Source organism: Larimichthys crocea, chromosome IV (genome assembly GCF_000972845.2).
Source record: "Larimichthys crocea isolate SSNF chromosome IV, L_crocea_2.0, whole genome shotgun sequence".
Lineage (NCBI taxonomy): Eukaryota > Metazoa > Chordata > Actinopteri > Sciaenidae > Larimichthys > Larimichthys crocea.
The window spans coordinates 6,398,563-6,424,620 of record NC_040014.1 but is presented as its reverse complement, the minus strand read 5'-3'; the positions used below and the strand labels follow the sequence as shown (position 1 = coordinate 6,424,620).

The window sequence follows — 26,058 nt, the reverse complement described above, 5'->3', positions numbered from 1 at the left end:
GGTCTGCCAGTCCAGAGGCACTGCCCCAGATGTCCACGCAATGTTGCAGAGACATGTCAACCAAGACAGCCCCACAACATCCAGAGCCTTGAGGAACTCCGGGCGGATCTCATCCACCCCCGGGACCTTGCCACCGTGGAGCTTTTTGACTACCTCAGCGACCTCAGCCCCAGAGATGGGCCACCACCAGACCACCACGGGGTCTCCAGACTCTGCTTCCTTAAAGGAAGGATTGAGGAGGTCCCTCCACTGACCCAAGACGTCCCCAGTCGAGGTCAGCAACACCCCGCCCCCGCTCTCTCAGAGGTGGGAGTTGAAGCTCTTTCTGACAGGAGATTCAGCCAGACGTTCCCAGCAAACCCGCACAGAACGTTTGGGCCTGCTAGGTCTGACCGCCATCCTCCCCCACCATTGGAGCCAACTCACCACCAGGTGGTGATCAGTTGACAGCTCCGCCCCTCTCTTCACCCGAGTGTCCAAAACATGTAGCCGCAAGTCCGACGACACGACCACAAAGTCGATCATTGAACTGCGGCCGAGGGTGTCCTGGTGCCAAGTGCACATATGGACACCCTTATGCTTGAACATGGTGTTTGTTATGAACAATCAATGATGAACACAGAAGTCCAATAACAGAACACCGCTTGGGTTCAGATCAGGGCTCTCCAGCACCCCCTCCAAAGACTCCAAAAAGGGTGGGACTCTGAACAGACGACAGTCAGGACCTGCCCCCCCCCCACCCGAAGGGAGGCTACCCTCTCATCCACCGGGGTGAACCCCAACGTACAGGCGCTGAGCTGGGGGGAAACAAGCATTCCCACCCCCGCTCTGCGCGTCTCGCCGGGGGCAACTCCAGAGTGGTAGAGCGTCCAACCCCTCTCAAGTGGTAGAGCGTCCAACCCCTCTCAAGGAAACTGGTTCCGGAGCCCAACTATATCTAGCCGGTACCTCTCGACCTCGCACACCAGCTCAGGCTTCTTCCCTGCCAGAGAGGTTACATTCCACGTCCCCAGAGCCAGCTTCTGCAACCGGGGGTCGGACCGCCAGGGTCCCCGTCTCTGACTGCCATCCAGCTCTCTCCGCACCTGCCCCCTGAGACTCCTCCCCATGGGTGGTGGGCCCATGCCTATGTGATCTGGTTTAAACAGTCCTTCACAACTGACCTTTCAAAGCTTAAAGAAAGCACCAATGTCCGATGGTTGAAAGTGGCAACAGCACTCGACCCAAGATTTAAGGATCTGAAATGCCTTCCCAGATCTGAAAGGGAGGAAGTCTGGGGGTTGATTAAAGAAAAGATTTCCCAGCAGCCTAACAAAGAAACAACAGATCCAGAACCACCAAAAAAGAAGATCAACCTCCTGTTGGTTGTATCAGATTCAGAAGATGAAGTGGAGGCAACAGATAATGCTTGTGTAGATTGGTACAGAGCAGAGCCCTGCACCTCTATGGAAACCTGTCCATTAAAATGGTGGTCTGAACATGCAGAAGCCTATAAAGGCTTGGCACCTCTCGCACAGAAGTACTTGGCTACACCTGCAACGACAGTACCGTGCGAAAGACTGTTCTCACTGTCTGGTCACATTGTGCAAAAGAAAAGAGCAGCACTGTCCACTGAAAATGTTACCAGACTGGTCTGCCTTAGCAATTGGCTTAATAAATAGGAGAAAAGTTCAGAGTTCTGAATCTGCTGTGTCTAATGACTGCAGTTTTTCATTAATTTAGCTGTCCTGTTTGTCGTTACGGTTAGGGTTGTCTACTACCTCTTCAGTTTTAAGACCACATTGTTGTGGCATTTTATGTGCTGTGTTTTTGAAACAGACATGTCAAGTGGGTCTACAATGCACTTTTTTATTTGAAAGAAAAAAAAAGGCATTTTTTCTTTGTGTTTATTTGATTCTAACTCTGTATTTTTAATATAGAGATTAATCGTGATTTAACTAAATTTTGTTTTTTTGGTTGTTTTTTTTAAATGAATCGTGACAGCCCTAAAAAAACATTTCAACTGATTTATTTGTAAGTAGAACTTTATCAAGTTTAAATTAAACTGATTTATTTGTAAGTAGAACTTTATCAAGTTTAAATTATTTTATGGAACAATATTATGTAGTCCACAAGCTCAAATGTGTGCCTTCAATAGAAATTTTGTATTTCTTAGATGCAATTTCCTGCATTCTAGTCAATTTTAGGGTGACTTGCTAGACATGGCAAATTCTAAATCCCATCTGATTCATAGCTTGCAGTCTCAGTTGCATGGCCTGCACACGACAATACTATTTATCGGAAAGAAACAATAACCACTTAACTATGGACATCATGTCATTCACATCTTTTTTAAACATATTTGTAAAAACATTTTAAATAACTTTGTGTATGTTTTTAACATCTTCGTGTTTTTAAACATATTTAAATGCATTTAAACACATTTTTGTTAAAAAAACATCTTCACTTAAAAAAACACAATTTAAGGAGGAGGAAAGAAGACTTCGAGTTTTAATACGACGCGATGTTTGAAACAAGCGGTATTAAAGAATATGAAGCAGCAGGTAGCAGCTAGCGGTGCTAAGGCTAAAACAACACAGAGTGTGGATGATTGACACCTGTCACCTGTCGACCAATCAGAGTCAGGAGAATCTATTAGTACCGCCCACATTCACCTTTGACCCACCAATGACGATCCAGAATGAAGTAAACCCAAAGGTAGTATATCGCAGCAAGAGGTCTCACTTCACTGTCAAAGCCTCTTTGTCTTTATGTAACAACCAGGAGCTTCGTGACTGATTCAAACTAAAGCAGAGACATAGCAGGAGACATTAGCAGCGTTTCTTCGCGCTGGACATACTGTGTCGTTTTGTGGATTTAGTTGCTTCTCTTTGGGGGCTAGCTCGCCGAGTTTTCATCGCACAGTGATGAGACACATATCTTTGTAAGATATATATTTATTTTTTCCTCCGCCGCGCCTCCCCTGAAGTCCTCTGGCGCCCCCCAAGGGAGGCGCGACTCGCACTTTGAAAACCGCTGTCATAAGAAGGGATGACCATTTTAGAAGAGGGATGATTTTGACCATTTTTCCCCACAGGGGGGATGCCGCCCCCCCCTCAACTCGAGTACTGGCTGTACCCTGGAAGGCATATATGCCTGTGAGTATTGGTTTTTCTTGTGTTGAACTTACCTGTTGAAGCTTTAGAAACAGTTTCATATTGGTTATTGTGAACAAACGTTAAAAAAACGGAGCATGCTAATGTAATAGCTTATTAATGGTGTTTTCAATGTAACGTTAGCATTAAGCTAAGCGCTAATTTTCTCTGTTGTCAGATAATGAACATCTGACTTGTTTTTTATATATATATATATATATATATATCTATATTATATATATATATTTGTGTCCTGTATGTGTTAAAGAACAAAGCCATATGTATTATGTATCTATATTTTTGTATTGCAGGTCACAGTGTTTCAACAGTAAACATCTTAAAACTTACCTGATGACTCGGTGTTTATTGAAGAACCCTGTTAGCTATCTGCCAAGTTAACATCAGCAACTAATGAGGGCAGAATACTGTGTTCTCTGGGCTCCAAAGTGTGGTCCAGGTACAGAAATCACCTGTGCAGGTAGGGGGCATGGCCTCAATAGCCCTGCAGTAAGCAGTGTGCTATGTGCATGTGATTGAGGAATAGCATTCAAGTGTACCTGCATGAAATCTGGTTATGATTAGATTATGATCAAATATATTTTCCACAACTATATTTAAGTTTCCTGTTAAGGGCCAACCTTCAATTTAGTAAATTAACAGTTTATTCCCATAAATTCCCAATAATTCTCATTGAAAGGGTAGATGGACTGTACTTATATAGCGCCTTTCTAGTCTTCCGACCACTCAAAGCGCTCTACACTACATATCTCATTCACCCCATTCACACACATTCATACACTGATGACATTGGCTACCATGCAAGGTGCCAACTGCTCATCAGTTTAAGCATTCATACACATTCACACACCGATGGCACAGCCTTCGGGAGCAATTTGGGGTTCAGTGTCTTGCCCAAGGACACTTCGACATGCAGACCGCAGGAGCCGGGGATCGAACCGCCGATCATCTGATTAGTGGACGACCCGTTCTGCCTGTGAGCCACAGCCACCAGGGTCCAGGGTGTACACTGCCTCTAGCCCAGCGTCAGCTTGGACTGGCTCCAGCACGGTTTGAAACAGTCACAACATAATCTCACACTTTGAAGGTTTCTGGAGAATGATCAACAGGACACTCAGATTAAATCCTCATCTCCATCACTCACATGTGTTAAGAGAGGGGAACGTCTTTTCCAGGAGATGAATATCATTTACTATATTTGAGGAAATGAGAAAGGACAGTAGGAGCACTGCATTCATAGATGATTCTGACTCTGAATTTTATCATACTGACACAAACACTTGTCATATGGTGCAAACTGCTGAATATGAGTTGAATATGAAATGAGTACAAATCCAAAAACTGGCTGAACTAGTTTATTTAACAGCTGAGATACACAAGCATGAATATTTTTTTCATCATAACATTCATTCAATAGATGCATCTACAAACAAACAACTACTATACAAGGATTCACATACTCCTGGCATCTCTGTCACTTATAGTGAGCATAATAAAATAAAATAGAAATATAGAATTATACTGGATACACCTTGTAAACTATGCCACCTTTTTATCAATATACACTGTAGCCTTCAGTTTGAATAGTGTAGTAGTTCCTGTACATTTCAAGCTGCACTGGTGATTTGTCAAACTGTCTGTTGGTCAGTACAACATACAGTGAGGGCTACTTTTAAGACATTGGAGCGTTACTCTTCACTGCACGAAGTATGGAAAACACACGCAGCCACATAGTGACATCATTCTGTGTCACCATTTTATGTATATAAGCAATCAGAGCGAGGGGTCAGATAAACACTTGTTAGGCCAGAGAGGAAGAGGACAGAGACCCATCGTCTCCTCTCCCTCCTGCTACAAAGACACAGCGTGATTTCAAAAGCAGACGTAGTGCTCAAGTAAGGTGGCTGACAGAAGCAGCCCGGCGTTCTGAAGGTCACAAGCAGACAGACAGTTCAATGTGTGAGACTGCAGGTCTACCAGAGGCACACACAGATCACTGGTTTGTACAGCAGGGTAGGAGCTCCTTTAATGAACACAGCAGTCTGTTTATTACAGTACTTTACTACTTCATACACCCCATTAAATATGATGAGATCATTTGCATATTGTCTCACTTGTTCTTAATGACAGTCAGCTGTGTTTTTGCCTGAGCAGTGTTTGCAGCTGAGATGGAGAGTTGTTTTTTTTTTTTCTTTGTATGGAGCCCCAAAGTGTTCCATGTCAAATAAACAAATATATAAATCATAGTAATATGAAAAAAAAATCTATGCATGGCCAAATTGTATATGTACATGACAATTTTTTTTCTGGGAGGGTCTCTGTAAATACTATTATAAAGAACACGGTCTAGATAACTTTTGTTATGATATGGCGCTATATAAATAAAATTGAATTGAGTTTTTTGTTGAGTTTCACAGGATTTCATTTTTATTTTCCTAATGCCAAGGGCCTCTTCCACAGTGTCTGCCATGTTGAATCACCTGTCTCTACGGTAGCCCAGAGCAGACAAACTAAACACTTGCACTAAATAGTGCCTTTCTAGTTTTTCCCACATTTCAAGAATGACTAGATGCCACTAAACATTGCACACTGGTCCTTTAAGCTAGCAAAATGTAGCCAGTTAACACCTGTTAGCTAGAGCAACAACAATACCAAAGTATTGTATTGGTAGTATTGGTATCTTTGTCAACCAACTGGAGGTCGCTGCCACAAAAACAGCACACAAAGCAACAAACATCTTTTAACTTTTCTAACTTAACAAGGCTGCTGATGCTACCTAATTAGCTGGCTAACAAGCTAACAGGCTAGGTGTGGTTGTGAGCGTGGTTTATTACTTTGACACTGGTTTTGCTTTAGCTCACCAGCTAAATTTGACCACAGTTGTCGCCTTGTTAATGACAACACCACAGTCATAAATATGCCATTGCGAAAACACTGATATCAGGAAATAAAACTTGTTGGGACAATACCATTCAGAAAAATATAGAAACTTTTGTAAATAAAATGATCTATAATGAAATAAACATTAAGTAAAGAATGATGAACATTTAACAAATTGTTGGTATATTTACATTCTTGACACAATGTATTTATCGTATGATTATTTATTTAATATTGAACACTTTGGCCTTCCATACTGGGGCTTTGAATATGAAACCAGATCAATCACTTTAACCCCCCCCCCCCAAAAAAAAAAAAAAACCAAAAAGACAAAACAAAAACTGAATATTATATATTCAATACAACCAACAGATCAAATATTCAGTCATGAATCAGTTTTTGTAAAAATAAATAAATACAGTAATAAATAAAAAGAAAACCAGGAATTTAAAGCAGAGTACCTTAAAGTGCATTCAATGCTCCACAGACTCCACCTCATAGTGTTTAGGTACATTTCCGTAAGAGGGGCTTGGCATGCAAGGCACTCATGGGAATTTGTGACCATTTGACACAGGCATCAGTCAGGATGAGAGTGCTGCCTCTGCATGGATGTCCCCTCACGTGACTTAAAGGAGTATTTACTTACATCACACAAGAATGGAAAAATGTCTTTAGCTGTCAAGCTGGATAAATATTTAGAGTTTCTTTAGCTACCAATGACATTTGAAAAAATATTAACAGCCATATCATCCTCGTCAGAAAGCCTCCTGTGACTAATACTATTCCATTTTCACCTGATGGCTCATGTGGAAAGGGAAACGGAGGGTAAAAATATGATGACTGATTTATTGCATAGCAACTAAGGAGGAATGGCAGTGTACCCCTAAGATGCTTCTGTGAAGCGTCTGTCCAGTCAAAGGACCTCACGACATGATGTTAGTGTGTTGGCGGAGTGTGGCAAACAATAACCATCTTCCTGATGGTTTACTTGATTTATATATTTTAGATTTTATATCTATGAAATTTGAATACAGCACAGTTTTGGGATCTGATCTGACAACCAACACAAAGTGTTCCTGAACAACAACAAAGCTGTTGAACACAAAGTTTCATCATGTGCCTCACGATTAGGAACAACACATGCATGGCCTTCCTGCTGATTTGAATGGTATTTTGTCTAATTGGAAATGTCTACAATGATGTTAAGATGGAGTGCAAAGGTTCCCACTGCTTCTACACAGCGTAGACATCCACAGCATCAAAAAACAAGCTGCTCTGTGGATCATTCATCATCCTGCTGCCTCTAGTCCTCAAAAAGAAGCCACGTAGCTTCAGTCAGTCTTTCTGTTGCTGCTGTTCAGTTTGCAGGTAAATGTTAAGTGACAGATTCAGGATTCTGTACAAGAGTTGGACCTCAGTCCACACTTGGCAAGCTGATCTGGAAGTGTAAAATTTTCTATTTTAAAATAATATTTATTGATCAATAAATTGTTAGTGACACTGAATTTACAGTGCAGCTTGAAACTATCAGCTCTAAATTGCAGATACAGAACATGCCTTGTTTTTTCAAGCATCTAATGTCAGTGTAGTATGTGAGAAGTGAGTTGATTTAATGTTATTTTGTTATTGCCAATTGTTCAAGACCTTGAACCTTAAACAAAGAAATCAGATGCAAATCTTTGAGGAGTAAGTTTGAGAACCCCTGCTATATAAAACTAACAGGATCTGCTGAAAGAAATAACAGTCTTTATACAAATAAAAAGCTGCATTCATAAATGTTCAAAAACACCCTTGCTCAGGTCAGTACACTCAGGTCTGGTATAATCAGCAGCTAATGTTGGCAAACTTGGCAAATTCAGAAGACTGTCGCTGTTAAACAAAGTGCAACAAAGTGCGCCAGCTCAGACTGGACTTCATCTGATCTAAATAAACTTCACATTTCAAATTAAACAGCACGACTGGACATAAATAATGGAGCCTTTCTTAGGTCCTCAGCAGAAGTGTGGTTAAAAACTGAAAGATATTAAGGTAACACGGGAGGTGTAGCTAATTTTAATTTTAATTAAATGTCATTATTTAATGAGGTCTTGTTTGACCATTGATCACCTTGTTACACAGAACAAAGCTGTGGATCCCATCCATAAATCCATATGAGCTTTGAGCACAGCCATGATGATTCATGTTCAAGTCTTCCAGTATGGAGACATTGCAAATGCCTTGTGATACGCCTTAGCAAAGCCCTTCAAGACAAAGATTCTTCCTGTACAATGAACTGCTCCTGCCACATTGATGGCAGTGGGTATATTTTACTGGTAGACCAGTAAACCACTTCATTGAATTCAATGGTAACTTCCTGAACTAAGATTCAGGTGCTGAAGCACTTCTGGATTGTTAAAAGGAGGATATTAATATTAACTTACAGACATTTGCTCAATCGAGCTCTCCTGCACCTGTAAAGTCTTCATCAGCCTTTCCTCTTCACTTACCTCCTTTAAACCCTGGAATTTCTCTATTTGATTTAAATGTTGGATGTCAGCTGCTTGTTCCTCAGTCAGGCATCAGCTCAAAAGAAAACAAAAAAACAAAAACAAAATAAAACTTTGGCATCTTGATCTCCTTTCTGTCTCCCTGTTCACTTTGACTGGACCCCCAGTGTGATCTTGAGGTACTCGTACACCACGTAGCTGATGCTGACAGATGGAATGACCTTCATGAAGTTGGGTGCCAGGCCTCTGTAGAGTCCCATGGGCCCCTCAGTCCTAATGATGTGTTTGAACAGGCCTGTCATGCTCATCTGAGGGCCTTCTTCCAGGGTAGCTGAGGAAAACAGATGATAGATGGGCTTGTCAACAAAACTGCTGTAAATGCAATAGTGTTAACCCTTTTGCTCTTTTTCCATATTCCAGAGTTCTGACCTTGTGCCTGCATTCGAGTCCTGACCAGGGCCAGTGGGTAGCTGGACAGCTGGCCACATGTGCTGGAAGTGGTGCCACAAGCCAGGAGCACAAACACTCCCGGATCAGCGCTGTCTGTGGCGTAGCGCTGCAGCCAGGAATTCTTAAGAGTCTGACAGAAGAGAGGAGAGGGGGAGGGGTCAGGTGGAACAGAAATAACAAACGAATAAAGCAAAAAAGAGAAGTCAACAAGTGCACACCTCGTACACAGCCAGGTCGATGCCAGCATAGGGGATGATGCCGAGCATGTTGGGGATGTAGCCCTTGTAGAAAGCAGCCACACCCTCCTTCTGGAAGATGTGTTTGGCACAATCCAAGATGCCTGAGTACTGGCCCGTCTTTCTCAGGGCTAACCGTGTCTTCAGGACCTGTGAGGACAGGAAGTGATGTCAGGCTCTCGCGACAGGATGACAGAAAGCACCACTTGGTTGTCTCAGAGTCGTAGAAAAGACTAACATACATGTCGTGCATTATCTTTCAAATGAAAACAAGTTGCTTGTTATCAACCTCATTTACATAAATGACTTGCTCACACTTTGTGCATAACTGAAGGTCTGTGAGTCTACGTGTGAAGGTCTGTTTTCCTCCAGATAAGAGGTCACAGTACAGTTTCACATGATGGGTTCAAGGCTAAAAGTTAAAATGGGAGTCAGTCACAAGACAAAAAGAAGATTTGCTACAGTACATTAACAGAATGAATACAATCTTAATGACTACTTTAAAGCAATGTCTTTGCTTGAGAACGTGTTCCATGCTCAGTGGTCTCTCACCTCCATCGGGTAGATGCTGCTCTGAGCGATTGCTCCAGCCAGAGAGCCTGCCACCAGCCTCTCCGCCATGCCCAGCGTCTCCTGGTTGCTTCCAATTATTCGTTTAATCTGTCGGACAGTTTCTTTTCTTCAGCGACGACATAAATGTGACAGAAATATACAGTTTATTGGAGCTGGACTGTCACATACCTGTTCATAGGCCATGAACTTGATGGCAGACTCGGGGGCGATTTTAATGACATTGATGCCGTTGCCTCGCCACAGTGACCTCATGCCACCCTCTTGGATCATCTGGGAAAAGCCCCCAGCGATGTGCATGCTGTTGCTCTTGGAGGCGTGAACCTGGGGAGGACAAATTGTCAGCATGTCCTTACACTGTGATCACTAAATCACTTCTCTTTGTTCAGTTTAGGTAGAATCGAAATATCAAAATAACTCCATATTCATCTACAATCTTCATTTACCTGCATGAGTACTTTCAGCCTGTCCAGTGGTGCCGTGCAGGTTCGAGACACAGCACCAGCTCCTGCTCCGGCCACTAGGTGTCGCCACCACATTCCTGTTTTCTTCTCCTCTACCGTGAACTCATCGGGTACCAGCAAACTCTCGCCAACATCAAAGATCTGAGATGAAAGCAGCAGGTTCATGACGAGTTATCTCAACATAATTAAGCACATTTTCTAGAGATTTTCAAGATCAATTATCAAGTGTCTTGTCCGTGAAGTCTGTGAATCTGCAGTCGATGTTCTTCTGGAAGACTGATCTGAATGTTATCCATTCAGTGTCACAGTGACTGTTAGAAAACTAGGTGCTGTTAAACTAAGCTAAACTGTTATCACAATTGAGCATTCACTCAAATCAACCAGGAGAGCTGTGTGAAAACAGCTTTCATGCAGCTTGCTCTCTCTCTCTCTCGTTGACTATAATCAATATATGTAATTATATTGATATTGACAAGGGAGGTGACAGATGTTCTAATCTAGGAGGATTGCTGTAAGCCCCACAGCTGCTCCCTCATGATCTACACTTTCCACTTGAAACGTGACATTACCAGGCGCTGTCAGAACAGGATGTGAGCCTGACAGAGTGGATGCTGCTGGATACAGCCACATCTTTGAACAGTCCTCTGTGCACCTCCACCATTATCCACAGACACAATTTAAGACCACGTTGTGAACAAAATGGGGGAAGAGCTAGTACATGTCTGCCACTCCTTAGGTCTGTGTTTTTTTTTTTTTTTTAGCCACTTGGTGAAGTATTTCAGAAATTTTTTAGAAATGATCCCAAGATGGTAAAGCTAGGGCTCATACCAAGTGACATAATTGGAAGAGGGAAAAAAAAAATACTGATTGCAGCTCGTAAATGTTTTACAGTTAAATGGTTAAAACACAATTCTCCAACAAACAATATGTGGATTGAGAAGTTCTGGAAGATCTACCATGTGGAACACATAACTTATGCCTTGAGGCTTCAAAAAGATATATTTGTTAACAGATGGAGAACTGCCATGACCATAATGCAGGAAAAGTCATGTTATTTTATTTGAATACATTCATTTATTTCCATTTATGCTGCTTATGATTTAATTACCAATTGTTATGTTTGTGTGTTACTCTTATTTAACCATGTAACCTGAAGCATGTACTCTTATGCTGTATTAAGCAGATCATAAATTGGAAACAGCAAATAATGTGCATGTATGTGACTGTATAAGTTGCTGAAAATTAAATAAAAATATAAATATATCAAATAACACACAACAGCATTATATCTAATGTGTACTGCTGCCACCATGACAAAAATAATCTGCTCTACACAACTTCTCTTTATAACAACAAACTTTTCTTCGTCTTTTGAAAAAAAAAAGTGTCACTTTATCTCGATATGTCACAAAACCTTTTTGTTACTGCATAAGACAAACTCAGCGTAACTCAATATGCATGACTATTAAGGGACTAATAAAACAGCCTAAATCTGCTCCTGACTAACCCAAACCGGTTCCTGACTTTGTGGTTACTTCACATGACATCTTATATAACAAAAATAGAAAACATATGATCCAGCATACAATCTAAACACATGCAACTTGCATGTGTAGAGTAGCGTAACGCTGTGTCCCTACAAATACATTTGAGGTGGAAAGGATGACATTTTGTTGAGAGTGTGTACCGTGGAGTGTTTCCAGTACAGGATGATCTCAGGAATGTTGCCTGCTGGATGCAGGAGGTGGTAGTCCCTCCATTCATTCCAGTCGATTGTCATTGTGCCATTTTTGTCCATGCTGTGGATGTGAAGAACACAGACTGTTAGAAATGTGACTGTTTTATGAAGAACAAACTATCTGTGAACATGCACTGTTACTTCTCAGTAATGGTAACATTTGTTCTTATGGCTTGCTTTATGAGTTCAAGTGCATGGATGCTCTATGCACTGTGTGCTGCAGCTGAATCACCATATTATCACAGCGTTTCTCCGTTTGTCTTTAGTTTGAGTTCAATCTGAAATCTGTGAAATCACAGCTGGTCACTCAATCAGACTGTGCACTGGTGATCAGTGCAGCACGAGCTGCGCAAGCAGACTATAGAAACTACTACTTACTACAAGATAGGGGCCCAGATATGACCCCTCCTTATTCTGAGACCAGCCAATGAAGAAAAGACAAACAGACAGACAGGAGGTTAGAAGAACTAGACAAGGATCACACTGAGCCATAACAACATGAGTCAGTTGCTCAGACATGGAAAGTTAACATATCTGTGATGGTCATTCATATGTGGACATTACCTTCACGTGACATGACTTCCCTTGTTATTGACACAGAACAGGACAGTTACAGAGAGGAGACACGTTTGAGTCCATGTTCTGTCAATCATCAGTGATGGATTTTTGAACTTTCTATGCTGCTAACGTGTTCCTGAGCACAAGGCTTACAGTGAAACCACCACTAAATATTCTAAGTCATTTCATCATTACAGAATTCTGATATAGTTATAATGATTTATAACTGAGTCTGGCAGTCTCAGCAGTATTGTTAACCTCTCCTCCTCACAGCAAAGAAAAAAAAAGCAGGGATAATGCATAATACATGCCAAGTCATTTTCAGAAATGTTTACGTAAGAGTGACTCAGGAGCATATTCAGACATGAGAACATCATGAACAGTGCCACTGCTTATACTGTATGTGTGAAAGAGGCTGAAGAAAAGCGTGCCACTTTTAACTGCACACACACACACACACACACACACACACACACACACACACACACACACACACACACACACACACGCACACACACACACACACACACACACACACACGGTGGATCACAGCGTCAGTCTCACCTTTTGAGAATCTTCTCAGCCTGTTCCTCAGAGATGTTCACGCCCAGGTCACGCAGAGACTGCATGATTTCTTGTGAGTCTATCCGGCCTGCACCACATTAATGAGTTATTTATTAATTAAAGATGAACCCTACTGGTTGTACAAGTCAGTGTATGAGTCACAGTGAGCAACAATCTATTCAAATGCAGTTCATCACAAATTGTGACACACTGGACTTTAAAGTGAAAATATCACTGCTGCTTTTTGAACATTCTTTTTAATTCATCCTTTGTGAGGAACCCAAATATGGAAATGGAATACTGAATCAGTGGAGTGGAGGTTTTGTGAATCTGTATCAGTCCTAGCTGTGACAGGATTCCTTACCATCGTTCTTCTTGTCCAGACTCTTGAAGACCAGCCGGAGTTTCTTCTCGTGGTCTCTGAGATAATGAACAAACTCCTCAAAGTCTAACTGTCCATCCAGGTCTTTGTCTCCTGCTTTCACTATTTTCTGTAAGGAGAGAAGAGGCAGCTCATGAAAATGTTAGCTCATTTTTGGAGTTGAGTGATACACAGTAATATTAGCAAGGGATATTAACCTGAACTCATTCACTGCTGCTTTGTGGACAGAGTGATTTGACAAACAGCAGCAGAGGTCAGACAGAGTGAGGCAGCTTCCATCATCTCCTACCATCTGTGCACTGTTGACTCAGTCTGCAGTTTAGACCACTTTACAGCCATCACACATATCAGGTTATTCGGCATCCTAGACAGTTCACAGCACTCTCTGCCAATACTACCTGCCAAGCCAAATGGAATGACAGCTACAGGCTACAAGGAACTAGAGTTAACTGGAGCATGAACACACTTACCGGCAGGAAATACCTAAGTGAGGGAGAGGACACATCTATGTTTGTCGGTCACTGAGCAATACTACCAAATGACTAACTGAGCATGAGAAACAAAATCAACCACGTACACCAGGATGGAGACTGGTCCATGGGCCACTGTTTGAGGGACTATATAAACTATTACACCAGGTCTTTACATTGTTACAGTATAATGGGATGGTAATGCAACTGCAGCAGTGGACGAAGTATTAACATCTTTTACTTCAAAAAAAGTTGCAACACCTCAATATTGTGTAAACTGTACTTATATAACAGCTTTCTAGTCTTCTGACCCCCTCAAAGCTCTTTTACACTACATATCTCATTCACCCATTCACACACATTCATACACTGATGGCATTGGCTGCCAGGCAAGGTGCCAACTGCTCATCAGTTTGAGGAGCTAACCATTCATACACCGATGGGGCAGCCTTCAGAAGCAATTTGGGGTTCAGTATCTCGCTCAAGGACGCAAACCAGAGGATCAAACCACTGATCATCTGATTAGTGGACGAAACACTCTACTTCCTGAGCCACAGTCACACCACAAAGTTCTTTGCTCTTGGTGAGTAGATCAAGGGTAAATACACTGAGGGCTGTTGGAGCTGAATGTGAATTACTAATGCTGTGTTTGCTCAGCAAATGACTAAACCTGAATTCAACTGAACCGAGTGCTGACGAGTGCATCTTCTCATGATGTTACTGAAGTTACCATCATATGCCGGTCGCTCAGCTAGCTAACTTTAGCCTGGTGCTGTCCTACCTGTCTATTATTGTTTTCTCTGATAATGCTGAATTGTGAATAAAGGAAATAGCTGTTAGGAGCTAGTTTGCAGCAAAGTCCCCCAAAATATGTAGCGCTGGCCACTGCCATGTTGGTAGTCCTGCCTAAGGAGGGCTGAATGGCACCTGAATGCTCAAACAATGCACCTGTAAGGGCACCCACCTGTCAATCAAAGCATCCATGCTCTTAATCCTGCATAACTTTAAGTCTCAATATCATTTGAACAGGTGAGTTGTATATAAATTCACCCTCAGTACAGTTGTCATGAACAGGGAAATTAGCTATATGTCTACAGCTAACAGAGCTAATGAAGGTAATAGAGCTAACCACTCCAACTGGTTGCACTAGAGTGATGGCGAGGGTCAGGAAAACTGTTTTAATGTTTTAAACTGTCGACCAGCAGCAGCAACAACAGAACGCTGAACTTCACATGACAAAACAAACATTGGCCTGCAGGGCAGAATGCCATGAGGTGAAATGAGTTACTCAATAAACCATTTAAAGAAATGTTTTCTAGCAGCTCAGTCATCACATTTCACTGTGCAGCTGTTCTGACATAACCAAAGCTGCTCGACTGCGTATTGTATTTAAAGTAACTGTCACACTCTTAACACATGTGGAGCTGCAGTGGTAGCTCACTCACAGTACCTGATTTCATCTTATACCTGAATATAATGACTAACCACTGACAGGTTAACATTCAACCACAGTCTCTAACATATGGTAAGTGGTCATTTGGGAGAAGAGGAAAGCAACACCTGTAACATCACTTTGACACTGAGAGTCACAGTGACCTTTACTCCTGAAAGTGTCGAATCATTAGAAGTCAGCAGCATAAATCCTGTTCATCCCTCCCTCTCCTCCATCAGTCCCTTCATTATCTCTATCCAACGAAGGCAAAAACTGCCGAGGTAATAGAAAAATTTCTTTATGAAAGCAAAGGAAAAGTTAAAAATGTAATAAAGATAAAAATGCATGCCAAAAGCAGTGCTTGTCCTACTTTGCTCAAGGGCACCCCTCACAACTGAGGAACCCTTAAGCAAAGCTTATTAGGTTAAGTGTGGTTGTACTTGGTAATGTCGATGTCTGCATGCGCAGCAGTGTGTTAGCTCAGTGACCCAGCACTGGGTAAATACAGGTTAACCAGACTAAGAGTCTACAGTCATGCTTAGCGACTCTGTGAGGCTGTACAGTGGTGCTTTGAACAACATGGCAACATGCTCATAATGTCAATGGGAACATGCTGTTTAGCAGGTATGTTTACCATATCTGAACTTAGCTTAGCGTGCTAACATTTGCTAATTAACACTAGCATTAGCATTACCTCTGCTGAGGCTGATGGGAATGTCATGGGTCTTGCAGATATTTGCTCAAAAACCAAATTGTATTGATAATATATATCCATCATAAGGGGACGTGAATATCTACAAATTTCATGCCAATCCATCCAATACTTTTAATAATTAAATTAAGCCTTTGTGTGATCATAATATTTGTCTCAAATGTTTATGACATTCCATCCCTTAGTTATCAGAGAGATATTTCATTAGTTGCCAAAAGAGTATGACTTCCACATACAGAGTAGAAATGAACCTGACATAAATTTCATAAACACTTCAACTGTAACAACATTATAACTGATGCCTTTCAGTGGTTAGGTTGTTTAGAGAAAACAGGAGTACATGTCAGCTCTGATCACCGGCTACTTGTTGCTGCTACTTCATACATAGAATTAGAAACAGTAATTATCCTGCGAGTGACGTACAGTTGAAGGCATGCCCATCTGCCCATTCAGTAGTTCTGTTGTCCCTGCAGGTTAAGCAGGCCTAGAGATCAGTGCCTTAGTAAAAAATAGTTGCATAAAATGACTTATATATTTACTTAAGTAAAATAATTGGTGGAAAAGACAATGGCTTGAGTTATGGTGACTGAACAGGAGGAGGAGATGCAGGGAAAATGATAAATTTGACCTTCAGTTGGCACAGCTGTAGCTGGCTATCCAAACATAGACATAATGCTTCATATTGTTAGCCATGTTTTATTTAAACTCACCAGATTTTGTTAAATCCTGTCGATGATTGGTTATCTCCTAATTACCGCAGTCACAGTAATATTTTTATATTTCATCATGACTTCATCTATGTTTTGGTTCACATCGGGATTTCTCACATTGATTTTGTCAGTTACTTCTGGCCTCTGCTTGTGTGAACTTGTTAATTTAGGTTATGTGCTATTCTTTTTGTTTTTCTGTTGCCTGACAATAATGATAACTAAAGTGCACAGTGAAAGGTTTAATCTAAACACTTAGACAAGTAGATAACCTAAGAGGCTTTATGCAACACTGATTGATTTGGATTGATTTTGCACAAGGGACAAACTTAAGTTGGAAACTTCAGGTTGCTTATGCAAAACCTGATCTATGGTATATTACTGTAAATGCGACAAGAGCCACCTACTTATCCTACCTGTTGAAAATCCTTAGGTGGTGCCACCATGATTAACACGGTGGTCTTCTTTGGAGTAACATTACTGCTGCTACTTTCTGTGCGCTCAGACGAGTGTGCGCTCCTTTCGTGGACACCGGCTTGCGTTTCTTTGCATTTCCCAGCAGCCTCAGTCTCTTTCTCCCCTAGCAACTGACTTTCAGCAGGCTTACACCGTGTGTTGCCAAAAAGGCTCTGGCACAGGAAACCCAGCATAACCTCAAACCGGGGCTCACTGTGTCTGGGAGACTGCCCACTACTCAAACACAACGACGACACTCTGTGTCTGTTGGCTGAAAGCGAGGACTTGAATTAGCAGAACAAGTGTAGAGAGGTCAGACGAGGACAACGAGGGATTGCAGAGAGGACTCCTCCACTTTCTACCGCTTCACCGTTCCAGCTCAGTGTCTCAGTGTCTCATCTTCTTCCTAGATCTTTTCCTTATTAAAAATCACTGCGTTGACAGATGTCCAGGTTCATAGGCATCAACTGCAGTAGGATAAAAACAAAATGCTCCAAGCTAACTATTGCCATTTAACTTCTGCAGCACGATTAGTTCTCCGTTTATCAAACCTGGAATTTCACACTGTGAAGATCTCATGTTGAGAATGAGAGAATGATGTTAGCAGCAGCAGACACACAGGATTTTCCACTTTGCCAGCTTCAGCACCAGCAGCCAGAGAAATGCAGCAAACAGAGCCTTTAGAAACCTGCATCCTTACTGCAGCCAAACCTGACCAATCACTGCAGCCCATACTAGCAGGTCTGACTGTCAAGCCGTGGAACGACCCACTCAGCCAATGGCGGATGAGATATCAGCATGTAAATTAATTTATGCCTTCAATTGTCAGCCAGAGTAGAGAGAGGGGGTGGGATGAAATGCAGGGTTCCCCCGCAGTTGCGCCTCCCTCACAGTAAAAAAAAAAATCTGCTGAGTGATGCCTCCCTCTCTCACTGTCCTCCTGACTCCTCTGAGTCATTCGAAGCACACAGTCAGCATTCAGCAGGCGACCCCATCCACCCAACAGCCGAGCTCCACCACATTTTAATTCTCAACATGTACGCCTGGGAAAACTAGAGTGTGATGCAGCAAATAGGTCCAGCTTTCTGCAGTCCTGCCTCACACACTGAACTGACTGCAGAGTACATCGATCCCAGTGGAACAGATTATTGACAAACAGGAGCACTCTTAATTACAATGTGCTCACTATAGAACCTGCAAAGAGTTCCTCCACAGATGCTGTGACAAGTGTCTCCCCACCAGGACGAGTGGTTTACACTCAAGAAGTCTCTGCTTATGAACAATAATAAGGACAGCACAATTGTCTGGGTCACACTGGGCTAATAAATCTAGCAACTCCCTCGCCTAATCAGTAGGGCTGTAACGATACACTAATCTCACAATACAATACGATACGATACTCAGCCAACGATATGATTCGATTCGATTCGATTCGATGCGATACGATACTCTGACTGGACAGAGAGTCTACAGCTTGCAAATGCTGGACACAAAATAAATCTTCACAGATATGTAAAACTTTAGACTTTTTGGGCAGATCTGCCCAATCCTAAACCCGAAGTGGTGGGAGCACTTCTGCTTTTAAGCATGAAGCATGCTGGATTTATGTTCACTGCCATTCTCTTGAATCTCCTCACTGACTGTGCAAATAGGAAGAGGAAGATGTCGGCATCTGTGTAAAGAGAGTATCTAGATGGGTAACTTGATAGAAATGCTAGAGTGCCAGGCATAACACGGGGGATTTGAATGAGACTTAATATATAGATACTCGCGGCTGAAAAAAAACTTTCTGGGGAAACAATTGCTCAAAAAATTGCTCAGCTTTATTAATCAGGCAAGACATAAAATGGATTTTTGATGACAGAAGTAACTAAGAACTTCTTTATTTATTCTGGACATACAACACACTGTTCAGCCGTTCGCAGGCCACACCACCTTCTGCTGCCTGGCGCTGCTCTCCTGAGCCCATCCCACAGCTTTCCCTGCAGCTGTTGCACCACGTCCCCCCAGCAGTGACAAAGTTAATGAGCTGAAGCACAAGCGAGCATTTTAATTATCCTAGAAGTTTAGTTGGGTGGTGTTGAAGGATGTGGATGAAACTCCAACAACGCATTGTGCAATTTGCCGCAAGTTTGAGAGCAATTCGGATAAAACGGGGTCGTTCTTCAAAGGCACGTCAAACTTGTGAGATGAAAATGAAAACCCTCATCTGACCATCCAGAAAGCAGCAGCAGTTATGTTACTCCAAAGAAGACCACAGTATTAATTATACTTGTAATTATATTTAAAAAATAAAAAAAACACAATATTGCCAGCCTTATACTGCAAAGTCAATTAACTTCTTAACTTCCTAACTAACTAAATGATCCGGGGATGTGGCAACAGTCCAGCAGATCCAATGACAGTATAAAGCAGGCACGGGGAACCTGTTCCACAAAGGGCCAGTGTGGCTACAGGTTTCTGTTCTAGAGCACACAGTACACAGACCAATCAACTCTCTGAAGGCTGGTGTGCTGCTGCTTGGTTGGAAAGAAAACCTGCAGCAACACTGGCCCTTTGTGGAACAGGTTTCCAATGCCTGGTATAAAGAATGGACAGCCCACAGGTTTCTGTAGAGCTGTTCTGAAGCCAATATATGTAACGCTGGCCACCGCCATGTTAGGAGGGCTGAATGACGCCTGAGTGCTCAAACAAGGCACCTGTAAGGGCACACTGTTAATTCTGCCTAACTTAAATCCTTAATTTGAACAGGTGAGTTGTATAAAAATTCACTATCAGTACAGTTGTCATGAATGGGGAAATTAGCTATAGAGACCAAAACTGTTTTTTGTACCAGGCTGTAAACATGTTTATTTCTGCTGTGAAGTTTAATATAAAAGTTTAATATGGGGACTTATGGAAACTGACTTGTTCTGTGGTCAGACTCAAGTAGCTGTTTGGGGGACTGCAGTTTTGCTGTGAAGTTTAATATAAAAGTTTAACATTTGGGCTTATGGAGGTTGTGCTGTGAACAGCGTCTACAGTCATCTTCTCTGATCAGCAGTGAGCGGCTGTGCCATTTGAGAAAAAGTTCTACTGTAGGTGGATGAGCAGCTGTCTGTGGTTTACTGACTAATGACAGTGAGTCAGCACAATGTAATCAGTGAGTGGAGAGGCCAGTACATTCTTCTTCACAGGGAGACGCCTCTTATCTCATTTTGAACTCATACTTCATACACCCTCAACGACAGGAAGAGGAAGTGTCACAGTTTACTAAACTACAGTTACAGTTACACTGTTCTTCTGAGAAGGATTGCATCACATGTAAGGCTTTAAACATTTGTCACACATAAACACACACTACACACTTGTACTGGTTAACACTGACCTCTGCAAAGTGAGGCCCAAATGATGCTTTGCAAAAATTACACTAAATGCTAAGCTACTTGGGCTTACTTATCAGGATCTGGTTCCATTCTGAACCATAACAAGCACAATAACGCAGTATCCTCCAGGCTTTTAAGGGGCTGTCTGTTTGGTACCGCATTTGGACATGCCTACACCTCACTGCATTCCTGAGAGTGTTTAGACGTGACTCTCGACTGTGGACCTGGAGAGAAAGACTGAGACGAGAGCAGCTGTCAGTTTAGGTTCAGGACAGTGGTTGCCAACCTGTTTCTTTAAAAAGGTCCAGTCTGTTAGATTTGGGGCCTTTATTTTCAGAATAAGGCAGACATGGGATATAATATTCATAACTATGTTTTCATGCATGTATAATCACTTGAAATAAAAATCTTTTTGTTTTTGTCACTTAAAAACTCTCCTTTTATATCTACAGTGGGAGCGGGCCCTCTTTCATGGAGGCCGCCATGTTGAAACACTGTGTTGATAGGGAGGGAGTCGAGGGCATCATCATCAGGAATGGTGTCACCCACAAGCTGTCTCTGTACGCGGATGATTTGTTATTATTTGTCTCAAACCCTGTTTCATCCATTCCTGTCATTACACACATTCTAATCCAATTTGGCAAATACTCTAGTTATAAGTTGAATTTTAATAAAAGCGAACTTCTCCATGTCAACCCCCCTGCGAGGAAATTCCAACCGTCCTCTTTTCCATTTAGAGTTGTTTTAGAGGGATTTCGAAACCTTGGAGTCTTCATCTCTGCTTCTTTTGACAACCTGTTCAATAGAAACTTTTGCCCTCTTGTTAAGTGTAAACTTGATATGGCCCGCTGGTCTCTTAAACTTATAAAGATGGTGATTCTTCCTACATTTCTTTAACTGTTTCAGCATATCCCAATTTTTATGAAAAGATCCTTTTTTCATCAACTAGACAAGATGATATCTTACTTTTTGTGGTCTGACAAACCTCCCCGTATTAAAAGAGCTACCTTACAACTCCCCAAAAAGCGAGGAGGTCTTGCACTGCCGAACCTTATTTAATATTACTGACCCCTTGCCTCACTTGAAACAAACCTGGGAGCAGGAAATAGGAGTCCCAATACTAGACGACCAGTGGGACCAAATTCTACAGCTAGTTCACTCTTCCTCCATGTGTGCTAGACAAGGCTTATTACAATGGTAAAGTCTCCACATATTGCACTATATGAATGCTCGGCTGCCAAAAATTTACCCAAATACCAGTGACAGCTGCAGTAGGTGTAAACGATCACTGGCTAACCACACCCACATGTTCTGGTCCTGCCTGAACCTCACTGACTTCTGGCACCAATTTTTTGATTCACTTGGAGTGTTTGATATGGAACTCAGCCCTGAACCTCTTGCAGCTCTGTTTGGTGTCTCCCCACTTACAATACCTAATTTCCCTGCAACAAAACGTTGCGTACTGGCTTTCACATCTCTCCTAGCCAGACGCCTCATTGGAATGGAAACATGTTCTCCCCCATCACACAATAGCTGGCTCAAGGAGGTCTTAGTTCATATTAAACTGGAGAAGCTATGGTGCATGCATATAGCTACCTACTGCCCAATGGTGGGTGGCATTGTGCATGCACCACTGCCTACATCACTACTGCTAATGTACACACCACCACATGCCAATGTGTGTACTATTAGGCTACCTGTTATTGAGAACACCTGAATAGACTTATCTTGTCAGTTATTGTATGTAAAACCAAAAACACAATAAAAAGATACGTACAAAAAAAAATTCAACGTGTTCATTTCCCTCCACACCACTCACGGTTAAATACACACTGAGTGAAAATACCACAAGGTCAACTGCTTTCTCGTGTGCTGACACTATGTCTGGCACCAACACCATGTTCAGCCACTGACAGAATGCACCTTCCCATTTAACAGCAACTTTGTCTGGAGGCTTTTTATATTGACAGACAGGAACAATTTACTATTTAAGGCATTAATGAACAAGTGTAACTTGTGTACACAACAACATCAATAATGATATAGATACACTGCAGCTGTAGCTTCAAGCAGTGACTGGTTATTGGAGGTTAGGCCTGTGACCTCTGTGGTCTTGGACATTTGCCACAATGCCAAAGGGCATGTAGAAGACACCGTTATCCAAGATTATGTGACTATCCTCAACAAACAATGAGAGAAATGTCCACAACTCTGATCTGCTTCCGCTTCAGATGTCTTATGCCGCAATTTTTACTGAAGTTTAGCCAAGGAGCATGGCGGTTATATAATTACACAATACACTTGTGATGACATGATGCCACCTCAGCTCTGAAAAGCTGTCCTCTCTGACTTATCGATACACCCTCAGGACAATGACACAACTACTCCATGTCTATAAATGGTCATACTCAATGCATCTACAATAAAAAGGTCAATTGGTCATTACTCTACAATCAAGGAAATATATTCTCTGTAGATTTTACACTGACCTCATACTTGACCCTGCCCCCTATGTGGCATTCTAATTCCTTAATAACTATTTCTGTAAAGTAACAACTACAGCTCCTGAGTGATGAGCAGAAAATCAAACATGCATCAGTAACAGAAATCCCATTGAAAAGGGTGATATCCTAGAGACCTGAAATAACAATAATTGATTTATTGGTTTGATTTAAATATTCATGATGCCTCAGTAATGGGCCTGGTGATTGTCCTGCATACAGTTTGTCTTCACTGGGTTGTGACTTGTGTGACAGCGTTGTACTGATCTACTGTACACGGTCCATCGTGACATGACATGGAACTACCACAGACTGTAAGATGAGTTGTTTATTTTTGCAAAAAAAGATGTCAGCTTTGTTTAGTTATACCTGGCATGTCCAAAGTACGGCCCAGGGGCCAATCACGGCCCGCTGTCAGATTTCATGCGGCCCGAAGCTTAATTTTTATAATATATTATTTATGGCCTGCTAGGATTGTCAGATACCGTATGGCTGGAAGATTTGGCTTTTTTTTATTGACATAATGAAGCATTTGGATGTGTTAAACGTTAACCTCTAAGGACATAACTGCTGCTGTTATATATCTGTAGATGTGACACAAAATATTATTTTCTGAATGACTTTGTGGAAGAGAAGAGTGATATGTTTAAACTTAAATGTTAACAGACTTTGCATTACTCATAATAAGTCATGTTCATTCTTTGTTATCTGACTTCAGATGTGAAAGAAAGGAAGAACTGGTTTTTAGATGTGTTCACGCCTGATTGAAGAAGAGAAGAGATACTTTTTATTAATCCCTCGAGGGGAAATTCTTTTTTTCACTCAGTTTTTTTTGTTGTTTTTTTTACATGCATTTAACCCAAAATAAAACCACACACACAAAGGGCTCATAGACATGCAAATGTGGAGAGAGATGGTGGAGAGAAGGGCAGCCACCCAGAGCAGTGCCCTGCAAGCAGTTGGGGGGGGTTTGGTGCCTTGCTCAAGGCTACCAGTCCACCACCATGCTTTGTTTCATACTGGACTTGAACCGGCCACCCTGCGGTTCCAACGTCTCCTCATGGCTTAGATTAGGTGACATTGCCATAAATTTTTTGTGACAATGAATATAAAATTGTTACAGAACAGTGCATTTGTATGTTACTTTTATTGTTGTGTGGACACCGGAGTTATACTTTACATGTGTCTTCTCATTATCTCTTACTGTTTTCTACTTTTCTACTGTGCTTATATAACAGTTGTGTTTTTCTTGAGTGCATCCTTGTCTTTTCTGATTACATTTTCTTATAGATTTTTCCTTTGTTGTCTTCTCATGAGAAACGCATGTTATTTTCAGAAATATGGACAAGTCAGTAAACACTACACATAAACAAGACTTGAGATAAAACATGTCCACTTACCATGAGCTCATGCTCAGTGCGGTGTACTCCTAACTTCTTCAGCCCGATCGTCAGGTCGTTGACACAAATGCCTCCATCGCCGTTCACGTCCAGGACCTGGAACAGTACTTTGAGTCTGTGCTCCTGCTCAGGACCTCCACATATGTCACACGGATGCGCTGACTGACCGGGGTCAGAGCCCCAGTCACCGGACACGGGCTGTCGGGTGACCGGTTTAGATGTGGAAGCTGAGGAGGGGTCCCCGGCGTGCCCTCCTCCCCCGCCGCCCGGGTCGACCCCTGGGTGGGTCTCGGCGGACCGGCACTGGCAGAATACATCGCCGAGCAATGGGGGCATTAACGAGCCCTGCTGGTGCATCTATGAGTCGGTCTACAGTCTTCTAGCTTACAGGGTGAACGGGCGGACAGCTTGGTTAAGTCAAAGCGCACTCACGGCCACTGTTGTATCTCGAGCCGACTACCACGTCACATGTCCCTCCATTGGAGCCGGTAAAAAAAGAAAGCAAAAGCATTCAGCCGCCGGTGACCTTACAAACCCGAATTTTCACCGTGAACACATTGGTGATGTTAACCTAAGGACGAAAATGTAAATCACTAATTAACCTGTTCAAATTATCTCAGCTATCTCGCATTTACACCGTAACCGCAGTGTTGTCTTTAGATGCCGGTGAAACGAGCCGCGGGGATGAGAACCCTGAGCTGTCAGCGCCTCAACCGACCGTTAAAATACCTTCACAGCGTCGAAGCGTACACTTTATACACAGGCCGGGGTGTCACAAACCGCGAAAAACGAGTCTTTCGCTGTACAGACCGTCATGGATAAAATATTAATTCCGACATTTAAGAGCATTTAAGAACTTGCCTACCGTTAAAAAGCCCAATACATTTGGCACCGGGAGCCGGCTGAGCCACAAGTCTCGTTTTACAACGCGAGATTACTACGTGACCGCATGAAAGGTTAGGGTCTGAGTGGCAGCCAGGTGTCTGCTTTAAAGGACAGTTCACGTGCTGTGGGAGACAATGAGAGCAGAACTTTAAAATGGGGAAGGAAAATGTTTTAATAATGAGTATGTGTAATAAAAGTCTGAGAATTTCGAATACAAATCTAAGACAGTGGAATAAAATATATTCACTCAAGCCTGCCAGTGGCTGCAGCACACTAACTGGCGCCATCTTTTGTTTCATAAATGTAAGCTAATGTTGGCTGTCAGAGGTTCAATGTATTAAAATGAATGAGCTAATGGGAAATCCTGTGGTGACCATTTCATGATAAGAATGCTCCATGGTGTTCAGTGCGTGCACGTTCCAGAGGATGAGGCTACATGTCATTGAAGGATGTAGACCATTACAAGTTTTAAGTGGGCCTCGATCAAATCCAGTTACTATATCCTCAGACAGGACAACATTGTGTTGGAAACAGCAGGAACCTGGCTGAATTGATTTGTTTGTTTTATTAAAGGCGTACCTGCAGTATAACTAGGCCACTGCTTCTTTGCTGAATAGTATCTGTATTCTTTTTTTTATTTAAATTAATGA

The 26,058-nt window shown here is 42.1% G+C and overlaps 1 protein-coding gene across 5 annotated transcripts; it reads right to left on the bottom strand.

Moving 5' to 3' along the window:
• Window positions 1-4,492: 4,492 nt before the first annotated feature.
• On the bottom strand, window positions 4,493-25,485 carry slc25a25b (solute carrier family 25 member 25b). Of its 5 annotated transcripts, XM_027278622.1 has the most exons (12): window positions 25,389-25,468; window positions 24,524-24,619; window positions 13,463-13,589; window positions 13,099-13,186; window positions 12,355-12,390; window positions 11,926-12,037; window positions 10,221-10,379; window positions 9,946-10,098; window positions 9,757-9,864; window positions 9,187-9,354; window positions 8,948-9,098; window positions 4,493-8,849 (listed from the first exon to the last, which is right to left on the bottom strand). In XM_027278622.1, exons 2-12 carry the CDS (start codon window positions 24,524-24,526, stop codon window positions 8,665-8,667), a joined length of 1,290 nt encoding a protein of 429 aa, XP_027134423.1. In that variant the 5' UTR covers window positions 24,527-24,619; window positions 25,389-25,468; the 3' UTR covers window positions 4,493-8,664. The 5 variants fall into 5 exon arrangements, with proteins under 5 accessions (XP_027134423.1, XP_019121010.1, XP_019121011.1 ...); XM_019265465.2 differs by having other exon boundaries at window positions 24,524-25,485; XM_019265466.2 differs by lacking the exons at window positions 24,524-24,619; window positions 25,389-25,468 and adding an exon at window positions 17,218-18,185.
• Between the last annotated feature and the right edge of the window lie 573 nt (window positions 25,486-26,058).

Coding starts and splice junctions, on each gene's coding strand:
- slc25a25b (XM_019265465.2), bottom strand. CDS start 24,880: ATGCACCAGCAGGGCTCGTTAATGCCCCCATTGCTCGGCGATGTATTC. Junction 13,590..24,523: donor GCACTGAGCATGAGCTCATG/GTAAGTGGACAT, acceptor CTCTCCTTACAG/AAAATAGTGAAAGCAGGAGA. Junction 9,355..9,756: donor GCAGCATCTACCCGATGGAG/GTGAGAGACCAC, acceptor CTGTCCTCACAG/GTCCTGAAGACACGGTTAGC.